This window comes from Salmo salar, chromosome 19 (assembly GCF_965601325.2).
Source record: "Salmo salar chromosome 19, fSalSal1, whole genome shotgun sequence".
Taxonomy (NCBI): Eukaryota; Metazoa; Chordata; class Actinopteri; order Salmoniformes; family Salmonidae; genus Salmo; species Salmo salar.
The window spans coordinates 61234873-61250152 of record NC_138309.1 but is presented as its reverse complement, the minus strand read 5'-3'; the positions used below and the strand labels follow the sequence as shown (position 1 = coordinate 61250152).

Here is a 15280-nt window from a genome sequence, read left to right as displayed (position 1 = left end):
AGAAGGTTATACAGTAAACAGTAGAAAACTCACCAGAAGGGACTTCACTACAACAATCACTGTACTGTTGACCATTGCATTAATACATCAGTCTAGTTGTACTTCTGGAGACTTCCTTTGTCTGACTCGGAAATGGACAAAGATGAAGCGTTACCCCTGTAAATAAATGGCCGACGGCAAAGGACATTTTGTAAGTGAAGGCTGGTACTCACATGGAGCGATAGCCCTGTAGCGTGTCACCTGGTGTCAAGGACAACGTGAATGACAGGAAATTGCACTGGGGGATCTGGACTGAGCAGAGACATTCCACACTGTATCCGACATACTGTATCCGACATCCTGCGTCAGTATGTCTCCTTTAGCGTGTCTCAAAGAGAGCGGCAACATGTTCAGAGATATTAGTTAAAGTTTTAGACTATAAATATCAGGTTGAGGTTTCGTCTGATCAACTTGCCATCTGCATTAGAGCAAGACTTGTACAACAGATCTCATTAGCTATAACAGCTTCATCAGCAGTAGGGCTCAGTTTGCATTTAGACCAGGACCAGTTGGTCGTATCAAATCACATGCATCTAATATTTAGAGATAGGCCTATCAGTAAAGCTCTGCTGGGAGTTCACATGTACAGTACGCGGGTCTCTCCGTTGAATCATGTTTTGGCAGTTCAAAAGGCCGTTTCCATGGCAATGAGCCCCAGCAGATAGACGGAAGAGAAGTACATGTTATTGGTCACACACGGGACAAGAAGGGCATCATCCTGTTGGTGGGGATAAGCTGTGATCGAACACACTGGCTACAGTGACTGCTTTGAAGAAGGAATTGGCAGTAAAAATAACTGTCACTGCGGAACTTACTAAAGTTGTCATCAACCTATTAAACATAGTGTCATATCCGGCTAGCTAGGATAGGCTATTATCCCCTTTTGTATTTTCAGACATATTTGTGTGTTTGTACGTGCTCAAAGCAGTACTTCTGGGGAATTTAGGATTGGCGTGTCCAGTCACGTATTAGTCTATAGATGACGTCCAGGCTACTTTGAGGTGGCACCCTTTGTCACACACACATGCACACACACACATCCCCTCTCTGACCTATTTCTCTGGTTGGCTGAATGACTGGAAAGGGCGCTCTTTTAGAACCAAACAAGGACAAGCGATTTGTGTGTCACAGTGTGTTTAGAGAAGCACATCCCCTCACCATAACGTACAGTACAGTACACACACAAAACATCCTAAATCATGTCCTGTGATTGAAAATCCCCTTCATACTATGCTACTATAAGCAGAAAAAGGTTTGTCAGATCATATCACAGCATCCTTGCTTTAAACACACTCCTGTCTCCGTCAAACCCCTCTGCTTAGGCTACACGTACGCTAGCCAGCTCTCATTTCCAATGGATTTGCTCTGCTGGTCATATCAAAGCAATAATTTTCATTTTGGTCAGGAGCTGAAAAAGTTTCAGAACCCCTGCTTTACAGATAAGTCCATTGCTCTAAAATTGGGAGCAAAATAAGCGCTCCTCTCAGTTCAATGCCAAAGCTGTTTTGTTATAGTTATACAACCAGCCCACATAAAACATCTTAATCCTGAGGTCAGGGAGCGATCATGATGTTTCTATCCATGTTTGGCCGCTACAGTTGAAAGATTTGTGTTGGTCTAAAGAACCTGTCACAATGAAGTCTCCCATTGCAAACCTTCAGACAGAGGGCTGAGAGGAATCAAGGCCATACCAACAATACCATCCCCATAGCCTTTCCTGAAGCCTTTGAACTGGGACGTGCTTAGCAATTACTGGCTGTTAATGGGGCCCTGGTGTGGGCAGGAACCAGGAAGTGATGATAGGAAGCGGTGGCAAATGGATGGTGCACGGCTGCAGGCATGGCCATTCTGCACGTCTACCCCACTGCCCACTGATTGGGCGAAGCGAAGGCGTTGGGGGTTAGCTAAGGCGTACACATATGTGCAGACACACTCCGATACAATCATACAGACATCACACATACCGCACTACTGGAGTCGGTGTGATACATATAGTTGAAGAAAGCTGTCAGCTGTTAACCTCACTAGGGTAGGGGGCATTATTTTCACCTCTGGATGAAAAGCGTGCCCAAAGTAAACTGCCTGTTTCTCAGGCCCAGAAGCTAGCATATGCATACAATTGGTAGATTTGGATAGAAAATAGTCTAAAGTTTCAAAAACTGTTAAAATAATGTCTGTGAGTATAACAGAACTGATATGGCAGGTGAAAACCTGAGAAAGATCCATCCAGGAAGTGGGATTTTTTTATGTTTGTAGTTTTCCATTGACTGCCTATACAGATTCCAATGACTGAGGACTCAAATTGCACTTCCTTTGGCTTCCACTAGATGTCAACAGTCTTTAGAAATTGTTTCAGGCTTGTATTCTGAAAAATGAGGGTCTGGGATGAGTGGTTTGGGAAAGTCCCCAGAGCTGTTTACCGCATGCGACCGAGAGTGCGCCTTTCTTGTTTTCCTTTTATATTGACGAAGCTATTGTCCGGTTGAAATATTATTGATTATTATGACTAAAAACAACCTGAGGATTGATTATAAACATCGTTTGACATGTTTCTACGAACTTTATGATACTTTTCGGATTTTTCGTCTGCCTGTTGTGACTGCCTTTGAGCCTGTGGATTACTGAACAAAACGCGCCAACAAAGGTTTTTGGATATAAAGAGGGACTTTATCAAACAAAACTAACATTTATTGAGTAAATGGGAGTCTTGTGAGTGCAACCATATGAAGATCATCAAAAGGTAAGTGATTAATTTTATCGCTATTTCTGACTTTTGTAACTCCTCTACTTGGCTGGTAACTGTTTGTAATGATTTGTCTGCTGGGTGCTGTTCTCAGATAATTGCATGGTATGCTTTCGCGGTAAAGCCTTTTTGAAATCTGACACAGCGGTTGGATTAACAAGAAGTTAATCTTTAAGCCGATGTATAACACGTGTATGTTTTATGAATTTTTGAATATTTCTGTTTTTGAAATTGGAGCTCTGCAATTTCACTGGATGTTGGCCAGGTGGGACGCTAGCGTCCCACAGACCCTAGAGAAGTTAAATACTGTATTCTCCGCACAGACGGAGCACAGTAAACTTATCTTGCTTTTAACTTCTTGATGAGTTATCAGTCAGCGAGTGTTAAAACTAGGCCTATCCAAGTTCTCTTACCTCTTGATGAGCTTGATGGACTTGAAGGCCTCGTCCATGTTTCCGATGGTCAGGTAGAAGCTAAAGTTGAGCATGGCATCGCGGGTGGCCTTTTCACAGTTCTCCAGGCCCTGAAAGTCCCGGAGGGCTCGTCTGGACACCATGTGCGGGGACTGGGCAGCCGGGGCTGAGGCCTGGGCCAGGGATGGAGATTGGGTGGTGTCTGGAGCTTGGGCCTCCTCCGCCTCTGGATCCCTCTCACCTGGCTGGGTGTTGATGAGATAACCAAGTATTAGCTATTTCAATACAATGTGACTATAGAGATTTTGTGTTGTGCTTCCATGGGGTCTAATTCTTTAATGCATTGATTTGTCCAATCTCATCTCTGTTTTAAACACTTCACACCCGAATATGAAAATTCCCCACACAAACAATACTAATGTATAACTAAACCATGTGGTTTGTACTGATGAACCCTTTAGAGCAAACAAGAGGTAGAGTGATTGTCGAAATTCAACATAATGGCTGGAGTGGGGTAAGATAAAGTTCCAGATTTTTTTTTCTCAGGAAACTCTATTTTCTCCAGAGATAGAATCTGGCTCTTGAAGCCTTTTTCTATTATAGCGTGATAACTTTCAATACTGGCAGCCGACTCGATTACACACAGGTAAGATGAAAGAATTTGGCTCCTTGATTAGGAAGGGAAAATGACACGCACACACACACACTATTGTAGCAACACCCAGTCCTTTATCATAGAAGAGTAGGCTCAATGAAAGGAAACATCCTCAGATATGAGATCTAGGGCTAGTAGGGAGACACAGACAAGAAAGGAATCAAAAACTGTGGAAATAGACATCTAAGAAGACATTGACCCTATCCAACCAGTGGAGTAAGCTACAGATATCTTTTCCAGTTCTATATGTCATTCTATGCTACAAAACATGGACACTACAATTCTGACTTATGCATCTGAATACTGTGGTGCATTCTTCCTATGTAAAAACATTTCACTTTGGATGGTGTAGATTACATTGTCCTGTTAATCATTATAACACAATGGAGGTTTTACAATGCCACTAGCCTAGAAAAAGAGGGTAGGACTATGGAAAAGCCGAGGAAATTTGCAGCACTGACTAACTGAAGGGGCAGTAGATACTTACTTCTGGTATAGAGATACCACCCCTCCGAAACAACAGCTGGTGTGAATGGAAGCCAAGCACAAAGACAGACATGCACATGAAATATGACAAATTCACATACACTCAAGAAAGAGAGGGAAGAAGAGCCCAAGCAAAATTATGCAAAACGAAAAGAAAGACTAACCGAGTTTTATGAGCATAGCCTCTGAGGGATAAAATGGGGAAGAGAAGCAAGAGAGCAACCCTACCTTACAAGTGATTTACAGATGTAGGATCTTAATTTGATCACTCTTTTGTTGATGAGAATTTGCCTGCACAGCAGCTTTAATTTTTTTTTGCAATTTCCACTTTAGAATTTCAGAATTGATTTGCAGTAACGTAAAACGTATCAACTCTTACAAAAAATGTCCATGAATTATAATCCACATAATAATTCAGATTTCCTGTTGCTACAGGATTTTTTTCCTGCTGTAGCAAACTGTCTCAAATTAAGATCCTACATCTGTGGGCCTACTGAAAATCATGATAACATAATACATCATTCGAACAGTACGTCCCTGGTAAATTAGAAAATCAGTAAACAAAAGAGTAGCCATACAGTAAATAATGGCCTCACCTTAAGTAAAGGGATACCATTCAATACTCTGCAGGTAATGTACTGTACATTGGTCATTGTCCCTACCTTACAGGTGAAGTAATAGTAGGGAACGTCCAGGGCCAGTAGGGCCTGCAGGCCAGCTGGTTTGGGGTAGGAGTCCTGCAGGAGGAGCCCATGTTCCTGAGTGCAGAAAAACGTCACAACGAGCACATCCGCCTGCAGAAGACAGCAAATACATGCTATATGTTACATAGTTCATAGCACAGCGGACTCAGAACACACCAGATACAGTACATACCGAACACATCCACACTTGATATGTATTCAGCATTTCCCCTAGGATTCTTTTCAGCAGGAGTGGGTCTCAGGAGGTTATGTGGAATGATTGTGAGAAGGTCACTTCTGGTGACTTTTTAAAAGGGAATTCTATTCTAAAATGCATGACAATTGAATTATGTTGACATCATCTTAAATAGAACTGATGTGTGCCTCTGCACTCTACTGATGATGAGGAGCAAGCGGTGGCTGTGCACTCGTGGATCTCATTCATGCCACTGCTCGCTCTGTTTGCTAGTATATATGCTGTAACTTAACACTTTGATCTTAAAGGGATAGTGCGAGATTTTGGCAATCAAACCCTTTTTCTAACCAGAGTCAGATGAACTCATTGAATACCATTTTTATGTCTCTGCGTGCAGTTTGAAGGAAGCTGAAAGTAGTTTTGCGAGCCCTTGCTGACTAGCGTTAGCGCAATGACTGGAAGTCTATGGAAACAGCTTGCGTGCTGTTCCCATAGACTTCCAGTCATTGTACAAACGCTAGTTAGCAAGTGCGCTAACGGTAGTTAGCCACTTCCTTCAAGACACATAAAAATAGTATCTAATAGTTCATCTGACTCTAGGTAGAAAAAGGTCTTATTGCTAAAATCTCGCACTATCCCTTTAAAAGTGGGTCTCCGCAGAAATATACAATACCAGTCAAAAGTTTGGACACCCCTACACATTCCAGGGTTTTTCTTTATTTTTTACCATTTTCTACATTGTAGAATAATAGTGAAGACATCAAAACTATGAAATAACACATATGGAATCATGTAGTAACCAAAAAAGTGTTAAACAAATCAAAATATATTTTATATTTGAGATTCTTCAAAGTAGCCACCCTTTGCCTTGATGACAGCTTTGCACACTTTTGGCATTCTCTCAACCAGCTTCATGAGGTAGTCACCTGGAATGCATTTCAATTAACAGGTGTGCCTTGTTAAAAGTTAATTTGTGGAATTTCTTACCTTCTTAATGCGTTTGAGCCAATCGGTTGTGTTGTGAAAAGATAGGGGTGGTATACAGAAGACAGCCCTATTTGGCAAAAGACAACAGTCCATTATTACTTTCAGACATGAAGGTCAGTCAATCTGGAATTTCAAGAACTTTGAAAGTTTCTTCAAGTGCAGTCGCAAAAACCATCAAGCGCTATGATGAAACTGGCTCTCATGAGGACCGCCACAGGAAAGGAAGACCTAGTTACCTCTGCTGCAGAGGATAAGTTCATTAGTGCTACCAGCCTCAGAAATTGCATCCCAAATAAATGCTTCACAGAGTTCAAGTAACAGACACATTTCAACATCAACTGTTCAGAGGAGACTGCGTGAATTAGGTCTTCATGGTCGAATTGCTGCAAAGAAACCACTACTAAAGGACAACAATAAGAAGAAGAGACTTGCTTGGGCCAAGAAACACGAGCAATGGACATTAGACCGGTGGAAATCTGTCCTTTGGTCTGATGACTCCAAATTTGAGATGAACGGATGATCTCCGCATGTGTGGTTCCCACCGTGAAGCATGGAAGAGGAGGTGTGATGGTGTGGGTGTGCTTTGCAGGTGACACTGTCAGTGATTTATTTACAATTCAAGGCACACTTAACCAGCATGAATACCACAGCATTCTGCAGTGATATGCCATCCCATCTTGTTTGGGCTTAGTGGGACTATAATTTGTTTTTCATCAGGACAACACACCTCCAGGCTGTGTAAGGGCTATTTGACCAAGAAGGAGAGTGATGGAGCACTGCATCAGATGACCTGGCCTCCACAATTACCTGACCTGAACCCAATTGAGATGGTATGGGATGAGTTGGACCGCAGAGTGAAAGAAAAGCAGCCAACAAGTGCTCAGCATATGTGGGAACTCCTTCAAAACGGTTGGAAAAGCATTCCAGGGGAAACTGGTTGAGAGCATGCCAAGAGTGTGCAAATCTGTCATCAAGGTAAAGGGTGGCTACTTTTAAGAATCTATAATATCAAATATATTTTATTTTGTTTAACACTTTTTGGGTTACTACTATATGTTATTTCATAGTTTTGATTCTACATTGTAGAAAATAGTAAAAATAAAGAAAAACCCTTGAATGAGAAGGTGTCCAAACTTTTGACTGGTATGGTATATAAATAAAAAAATGGAGGGAAAAAAATTACAAAGGAAAATGAAAAAAATATGAATATTGGAGAAACACTGGTATTGTATGCATGGTATTGTATTTTTCGAAATACATTCTGAAAACAGGCATGTAATATATTATTTGTTGTCAAATCTGGTTAATGTGATTGTACATTACAGTATGTAACATTTTTGTGTGGTGGTAAGTAGTACAATGAAGCCACCCCTACCCTGTCCAGATGGTCCATTTGGGGAGAGTTGACCAGTACCGTCTCACACACAAACAGACGAGGCTCGTTCTCGTCCCAGAAATGAGACACAGGACATCTCTCGCTCAGCTCTGTCAGTGGCCGTCTGGAACACACACACACACACACACACACACACACACACACACACACACACACACACACACACACACACACACACACACACACACACACACACACACACACACACACACACACACACACACACACACACACACAAAGGAACACACAGTCAAAAGAAACACACAGTCAAAAGAATGCACGCACACACACACCTTTCTGTGTCGTCGGCCTGTGAGATGCCACTAGGCGGTCTACCAGTGAAGAAGTCAAAGTGAGAGAGTGTGTCCATCTCTACGTCATAGAAGTACATTCTGTGGTCAGGTCTCCCATTCACCTTAGAGGGAGAAATAAATCAGCATCAACATAATCAACAACTTGGTAGAAGTAGAATTTAACAGACTTGGAAGTGTAACAATTCAAATAACTTCATTGCAAATCACAAGAGCAAAGTTTATCTATGAGATAAAAAAAGTCAAGGTTCTGTGTCTCGGAGTGTCCACTCACCCGAGTGACCAGGATGCTGACTTGGTTGCCGTTGGCGTTACACTTGACCGATCTCAGGGCTCCCAGATTAGGGGTCAGGTCCACTAGGTTCTTAGCACTGCAGTGGGCCTTGGCTTCTCTATACACACACACATACAGTACAGACGTATATACAGTCGATACAATGAAATACACAACGAACCCTGAAAATTGTGCTGCAATATGCAATGACAAGGATTAGTCTTTTGCTAGCTATGTATAGCAACACAAAACAATGGAGACCTGTAAAACAAAATAAGAAATTGGCCAAGCTCATTAACTTACACTGGCTAACAACACTGATTTGAAAAAGTGGTTGTGCCATTACAAGTAATGTAAATTGAGAGGTTTTTATCTGTTTTTGTGGATACCTGCGAGTGAGGTCAAAGACCTTGATGTGAGCTGTGTCTGTTCCCACCACCAGGTAGCCTTGACACACACTGAGCAGCACAGGGTTGCCCTCGGCCTCAGAGAAGGCTAGTAGCTGCTTCACTGTGCCCTGGGAGACAGAGTCAGAGAGATACACACTGCTTATTTACAATAGACAAAGACACACAATGCTTATCTAAAATATACAGAGAAGGATCTTTATTTGATCACTTTTCTGTTGCTGAAAACTATTTTCCTGCACAGAAGTGTATTTGAGGTTTAAAAAGGCTTTTAAAGTTTGTAATTTTCACCAATTAGCCCTAACGAAAAATGTATCAACTCCGACAAAAATGTCCAGTAATTATAATCCACATTTACTGTTGCTGCAGGATTAATTACCTGCTGTAGAAAACTATCTAAAAATTAAGCTACAGACAAAAAAAAGAACACTGAATCTGATTTGACAGGAGCCTTGAAGCCGTATGAGGCAGTATGCATACTGTGTGTGTGTGTATCCGTGCGTACATGCGTCTGTATGTATCTGCGTGTGCGTGACTGTGGATAGGCAGAGGGTTCCAGGTAAGGGGACTGACCTGTGGTGTGCGGACCTGGACTCTATTTGGCTCCACAGTGTAGATATTCTCATCATGCACAGCTAAGACCTGGGACTCACACAGGAAAGAGCCTGGGGACGAGCAGGACGGGAGAGGATGGGAAAGGGAGGATTCACACAGGGCTTAATAACACTAAGCATCTGTCTTAATGCAGTGCTTACGACCGTGTTATAAGTGCTTATGACCGTGTTATGCAGTGCCATGCTGGTGTTGTGCAATGTTATCACTATTTAGCTGTGCAGCCACTTTACCTGTGTTGCGTAGAGTTGCCCCTGAGGGTTCGTACACGGTGACCTGCTTCCCGTTCCACACTGTGACTGTGTCCTGAACACACATCACGTAAACATCAGATGCCTAACATCGCAGTCATTGTAAAAGACCACTCAATACACCTCACATACTCCTTAGATAAACACACCTGCTTGTGTGAGACAGACACAGTAAAAGTTTCACATTGAGCAGAAAACAAATCATTCAATAGCCTCCCAAGTCAAGCTAGACCAGGGGTTCCCAAACGTTTTGGGCCTGTGACCCCATTTTGATTAAAAAAAAATTGCGACCCCAACATGTAAAAAAAGTGATATAATCAATGACCAATGTTTACTTCTTTAATTGGGGCTGTGACAGTCTATTACAAATCAGTCTGACAGTACTTTTGACATTATTTCAATGTGAAGGAAGTATGGTTTGAAGTGACTGAAACATATCAGAAAGGTATTGGGGAGTTCAGAAGATCATCAGGCAATAATCGTGTATGCTCTTCTGTGTAGAAAAGAACATCAACATTCCCCCCCAGTCTGATTTAATGCCTGGTCTTGTCCACTCTAATAAGTCCCGCGTGGCTTGTGGGCATTGTAGAGGGAAACAGAAGACACATACATATTCCTGAGTCTTTTCTTTCAGTGACTGGGTCATAAAAGATAGAGCCACATTTGTAGGAAGAAACGGCTCTGTTTATATCCGAAACGGCTCTGTTTACATTCGAACCGGCTCTGTTTACATCCGAACCGGCTCTGTTTACATCAGAAACGGCTCTGTTTACATCCGAAACGGCTCTGTTTACATCCGAAATGGCTCTGTTTATTACAAGCGCACCTAGCGGCTACCGGCTCTATGAACCAAGCACAATATTATCATTTTTTATACAATCATCTCGCCACCCCATTTTCAAATCATGCGACCCCACGTGGGGTCCCGACCCCTAGTTTGGGAAACGCTGAGCTATACATACACAGTTGGTGAGCAGGGCACATTTTTGTCTGGTTTTCTTGGTAGCGGGACCCATTTTTGTCTGGTTACCTTGGTGACGGCTCACGGGACACATTTTTAGGCTGGTTAACTTGGTAACGGGACAAATGTTTGGACTGGTTACCTTGGTGACGCAGACACCCTTGATGTGCATGTCGGAACGCAGGGTGAGGTGGGAGTTGGTGTTGAACATTGTGAGGCTGAGCTGAGATGGGGTCAGCTGCACCGCTGCCACCTGCTGGCCGAAGTGGGCAGACATGACGTGCTCACAGAGGATCAGCACTGTGGTCACACTATTGGCAGCCAGCAGGTTCAGGTTGGAGCCCCACTGGAAACAAACAAGACAATTGCAATCAGAGAACACATTCATGTAAAACTGTAATAACATAGTCACTGACTAATGTAACTGCACTCTCTCTATGAGTCCGGTGATCGTGTTGTAGCCACAATCAGTGAAATTCAATATTTTAGACCAGGTGTCGACAAACGGAAAAGAACATTGGAAACTAATCTTGATCGGATCTGTCTAAAAAAGGTGATGGAGAGGTGATGGACGAGGATATAATACACTGTGCCTGAGTCATCGCAAAGTGTCAATACAGTATAATGTAGTACTGTAGTATAATGTGGTACTGCAGTAAAGTAGTGTACCTGGAGCTGGGTGACATTGCCCTCGATCTCCGTGGGTGTCTGTAGTTTCCACTGGGCCTTGGTGCCTGTCCTGGTGTTGGGCTGACTCACCATCCTCCACAGAGCTATACGTCCCCTGTTGGTGCCTGCAGCTAGGATCTCTGGAAAGACGCAGCGGAGTGAGGGCGACATCATGAAACAATACAAATATGACCAATTCTATGCCTAAATATGATTAAACAAAGAATTACATTTTTACACTTTAGTCATTTAGCAGACGCTCTTATCCAGAGCGACTTACAGCAGTGAATGCATACATTTCATACATGTTTTTTTTTTCTTCCTGTACTGGTCCCCCGTGGGAATCGAACCCACAACCCTGGCGTTGCAAACACCATGCTCTACCAACTGAGCCACACGGGAATTTCCTATTTGAGAGGTGAATGCATAGCATAGAATAGCATAGAAGACAATGGACATAGGAGTTGCTGGCAAGTTAACACAAACAGATCTGGGACTAGGCTAGTGGATGTATACTGTGTAATTGTAATCCATTTAACGTCAGTCTTCCATAGCTCACCATTAGCCCAAATTTTCAGAATACCAGCAATGTTCATTCCTACCTTTGGCTGTGCAGTAGGAGACACAGTTCAACACCTCTCCTTTTTCAAAGCCAAGGCTCTCATCCAGAGAAAGCACATAGTTGTCATCCCTCTCCAAGTCCCAGAGCCTACAACACAATGTATGTTAGCTACACAGTCAGTGTGTGTGTGTGTGTTTGGTTTTCCTATCCTTGTGTTTGGTTTTCCTATCCTTGTGGGGACCAGAAGTCCTCACAAGGATAGTAAAACAAGGAAAATTTGGACAAGTGGGGACATTTCGCTGGTCCCTACAAGGAAAATTGCTAGTTTAGAATTAGGGATTAGGATTAGAATTTGGTTTAGGAGTTAAGGTTTAGGAGTTAAGGTTAAAGGTTACGTTTAAGGGTTAGGGAAAATAGGATTTTGAATGGGAATCAATTGTTTGGTCCCCACAAGGATAGTAAAATCAAATCAAATTGTATTTTTTTCACATGCGCCAAATACAACCTTACCATAAAATGCTTGCTTGTGTGTGTGTGTGTGGTGTGTGTGTGTGTGTGTGTGTGTGTGTGTGTGTGTGTGTGTGTGTGTGTGTGTGTGTGTGTGTCTGACCTGATGACCTGTTCCCCTGTAGCTGTGATGAGGAGACCTGTCTCTGTTGAAACGATGTCTGCGCTTTGGCCACTTTTTCCACTCAGCTTCACCTGTGACAACAGAACACATAAACACAATCGCACACATACTTGAATTGAACTTACAGTTCTAAGTAATGGCGCCAGAGGGGATGGCTGCCGTTTTACGGGCTCCTAATCAACTGTGCTATTTTGTTAGATTTTTCACAATGTCTAACTCATTTTGTACATAATGTTGCTGCTACCATCTCTTAACACTAAAAAGAGCTTCTGGACATCAGAACAGTGATTACTCACATCGAACTGGACAAAGATTTTTTCATTAATGAGTCCGATGCGAAGGATATACTGCTTCGTCGAGACAAGGCCCAAATCCCCGTCATCCGAGTGAAGAAAAGACAGCAAAAAAGGGGGAGGAGGGCTGGGTGCCTTGTAAGAATTAGCCGACGAGTAGGTAAACCACCACTACCCTTCGTATTATTGGCCAACGTGCAACCATTGGAAAACAAACTGGATAATCTACGATTAAGACTATCCTACCTACGGGACATTAAAAACTGTCATATCGTATGTTTCACCGAGACGTGGCTAAACGACGACACGGACAATATAGAGCTGGCTGGCTTCTCCGTGCATCGGCAGGACAGAGCAGCTACGTCTGGTAAGACGATGGGTGTGTCTCTATTTGTCAACAACTTCTGGTGTGCGATGTCTAATATTAAAGAAGTCTCGAGGTATTGCTCGCCTGAGGTAGAATACCTCATGATAAGCTGTAGCCCACACTATCTACCAAGAGAGCTCTCATCTATATTAGTCGTAGCCGCCTATTTACCACCACAAACCGATGCTGGCACTAAGACCGCACTCAACGAGCTGTATAAGGCCATAAGCAAACAAGAAAATGCTAATCCAGAAGTGGCGCTCCTAGTGGCCAGGGACTTTAATGCAGGCAAGCTTAAATCCGTTTGACCTCATTTCTATCAGCATGTCACATGTGCAACCAGAGGAGAAAAAAAACTCTAGACCACCTTTCCTCCACACACAGAGATGCATACAAAGCTCTCCCTTGCCCTCCAATTGGCAAATCTGACCATAATTCTATCAACCTGATTCCTGCTTACAAGAAAAAACTAAAGCAGGAAGTACCAGTGACTCGCTTAATACGGAATGGGTCAGATGACACGGATGCAACGCTACAGGACTGTTTTGCTAGCACAGTCTGGAATATGTTCTGGGATTCATCCAATGGCATTGGGGCGGCAGGTAGCCTAGTGGTTAGAGCGTTGGACTAGTAACCGAAATGTTGCAAGATCGAATCCCCGAGCTGACAAGGTAAAAATCTGTCGTTCTGCCCCTGAACAAGGCAATTAACCCACCGTCATTGAAAATAAGAATTTGTTTTTAACTGACTTTACTAGTTAAAAAAAAAGTTCAATGAAAAATACAATTTCATATGTACCTTCATGAGCTCCTGGGCTCCCCCATCAGGTCCCAGAGTGTACTGCGACAGCAAAAGGGTTTCCATTAAAAAATGTAAAATAAATAATTGAGGAGTATACCACCTCAGTCACTGGCTTCATCAATAAGTGCATCGACAACGTCGTAGGCACATATCCCAACCAGAAGCCATGGATTACAGGCAACATTCGCACCGAGCTAAAGGCTAGAGCTGTGCTTTCAAGGAGAGGGACTACAAAGGGCTGCCCAGTGACGTGAGCCTACCAGACGAGCTAAATGCCCTTTATGCTCACTTTGAGGCAAGCAACACTGAAGCATGCATGAGAGCAGCAGCTGTTCCGGACGACTGTGTGATCACGCTCTCCGTTTCTTGTGCCCAAGAAAGCGAAAGTAACCTGCCTATATGATTAACGCCCCGTAGCATTTCCGTCGGTAGTCATGAAGTGCTTTGAAAGGCTGGTCATGGCTCACATCAACACCATCATGCCAGAAACCCTAGACCCAATCCAATTCGCATACCACCCCAAAACATCCACAGATGACGCAATCTCCCTGAGCAAGGCAGTTAACCCACTGTTCCCTGTGCGCCGAAGATGTGGAAGTCGATTTAACCTGTTAGGGCTAGGGGGCAGTATTGACACGGCCGGATAAAAAACGTACCCGATTTAATCTGGTTACTACTCCTGCCCAGTAACTAGAATATGCATATAATTATTGGCTTTGGATAGAAAACACCCTAAAGTTTCTAAAACTGTTTGAATGGTGTCTGTGAGTATAACAGAACTCATATGGCAGGCCAAAACCTGAGAAGATTCCATGCAGGAAGTGGCCTGTCTGACAAGTTGTTGTTCATCTTGGCTCTTTTTATTGAAGACTGAGGATCTTTGCTATAACGTGACACTTCCTACGGCTCCCATAGGCTCTCTGAGCCCGGGAAAAAGCTGAATGATATCGAGGCAGCCTCTGGCTGAAACACATTATCGCGTTTGGCAAGTGGCCGATCAGAGTACTATGGGCTTAGGCGCGTGCACGAGTCGACCCCGTGCTTTATTTTCTTTCCTCTGTTTACCTAAACGCAGATTCCCGGTCGGAATATTACCGCTTTTTTACGAGAAAAATGGCATAAAAATTGATTTTAAACAGCGGTTGACATGCTTCGAAGTACGGTAATGGAATATTTAGACATTTTTTGTCACGAAATGCTCCATGCTCGTCACCCTTATTTACCTTTTCGGATAGTGTCTTGAACGCACGAACAAAACGCCGCTATTTGGATATAACAATGGATTATTTGGGACCAAACCAACATTTGTTATTGAAGTAGAAGTCCTGGGAGTGCATTCTGACGAAGAACAGCAAAGGTAATAAAAATTTTCTTATAGTAAATCTGACTTTGGTGAGTGCTAAACTTGCTGGGTGTCTAAATAGCTAGCCCTGTGATGCCGGGCTATCTACTGAGAATATTGCAAAATGTGCTTTCACCGAAAAGCTGTTTTAAAATCGGACATATCGAGTGCATAGAGGAGTTCTGTATCTATAATTCTTAA

General features: G+C 43.0%; 1 protein-coding gene across 2 annotated transcripts in view; it reads right to left on the bottom strand.

The window, feature by feature from the left end:
- Positions 1–15280, bottom strand: part of ift140 (intraflagellar transport 140 homolog (Chlamydomonas)) — a 62553-nt gene that overhangs the window by 24572 nt on the left and 22701 nt on the right. The window contains exons 1-13 of one of the 2 annotated variants that reach the window (XM_082965860.1): positions 13735–13819; positions 12256–12347; positions 11686–11792; positions 11084–11223; positions 10557–10760; positions 9436–9508; positions 9164–9255; positions 8573–8700; positions 8184–8301; positions 7892–8013; positions 7578–7701; positions 4999–5130; positions 3196–3440 (exon numbers count right to left, since the gene is read on the bottom strand). In XM_082965860.1, coding sequence (XP_082821986.1) covers positions 3196–3440; positions 4999–5130; positions 7578–7701; positions 7892–8013; positions 8184–8301; positions 8573–8700; positions 9164–9255; positions 9436–9508; positions 10557–10760; positions 11084–11223; positions 11686–11792; positions 12256–12347; positions 13735–13800 — 1643 coding nt within the window. In that variant the 5' untranslated portion in view covers positions 13801–13819. Of the gene's footprint in view, positions 1–3195; positions 3441–4998; positions 5131–7577; positions 7702–7891; positions 8014–8183; positions 8302–8572; positions 8701–9163; positions 9256–9435; positions 9509–10556; positions 10761–11083; positions 11224–11685; positions 11793–12255; positions 12348–13734; positions 13820–15280 lie in introns of those variants that run through there. The other variant, XM_014158888.3, reaches the window with a different exon arrangement.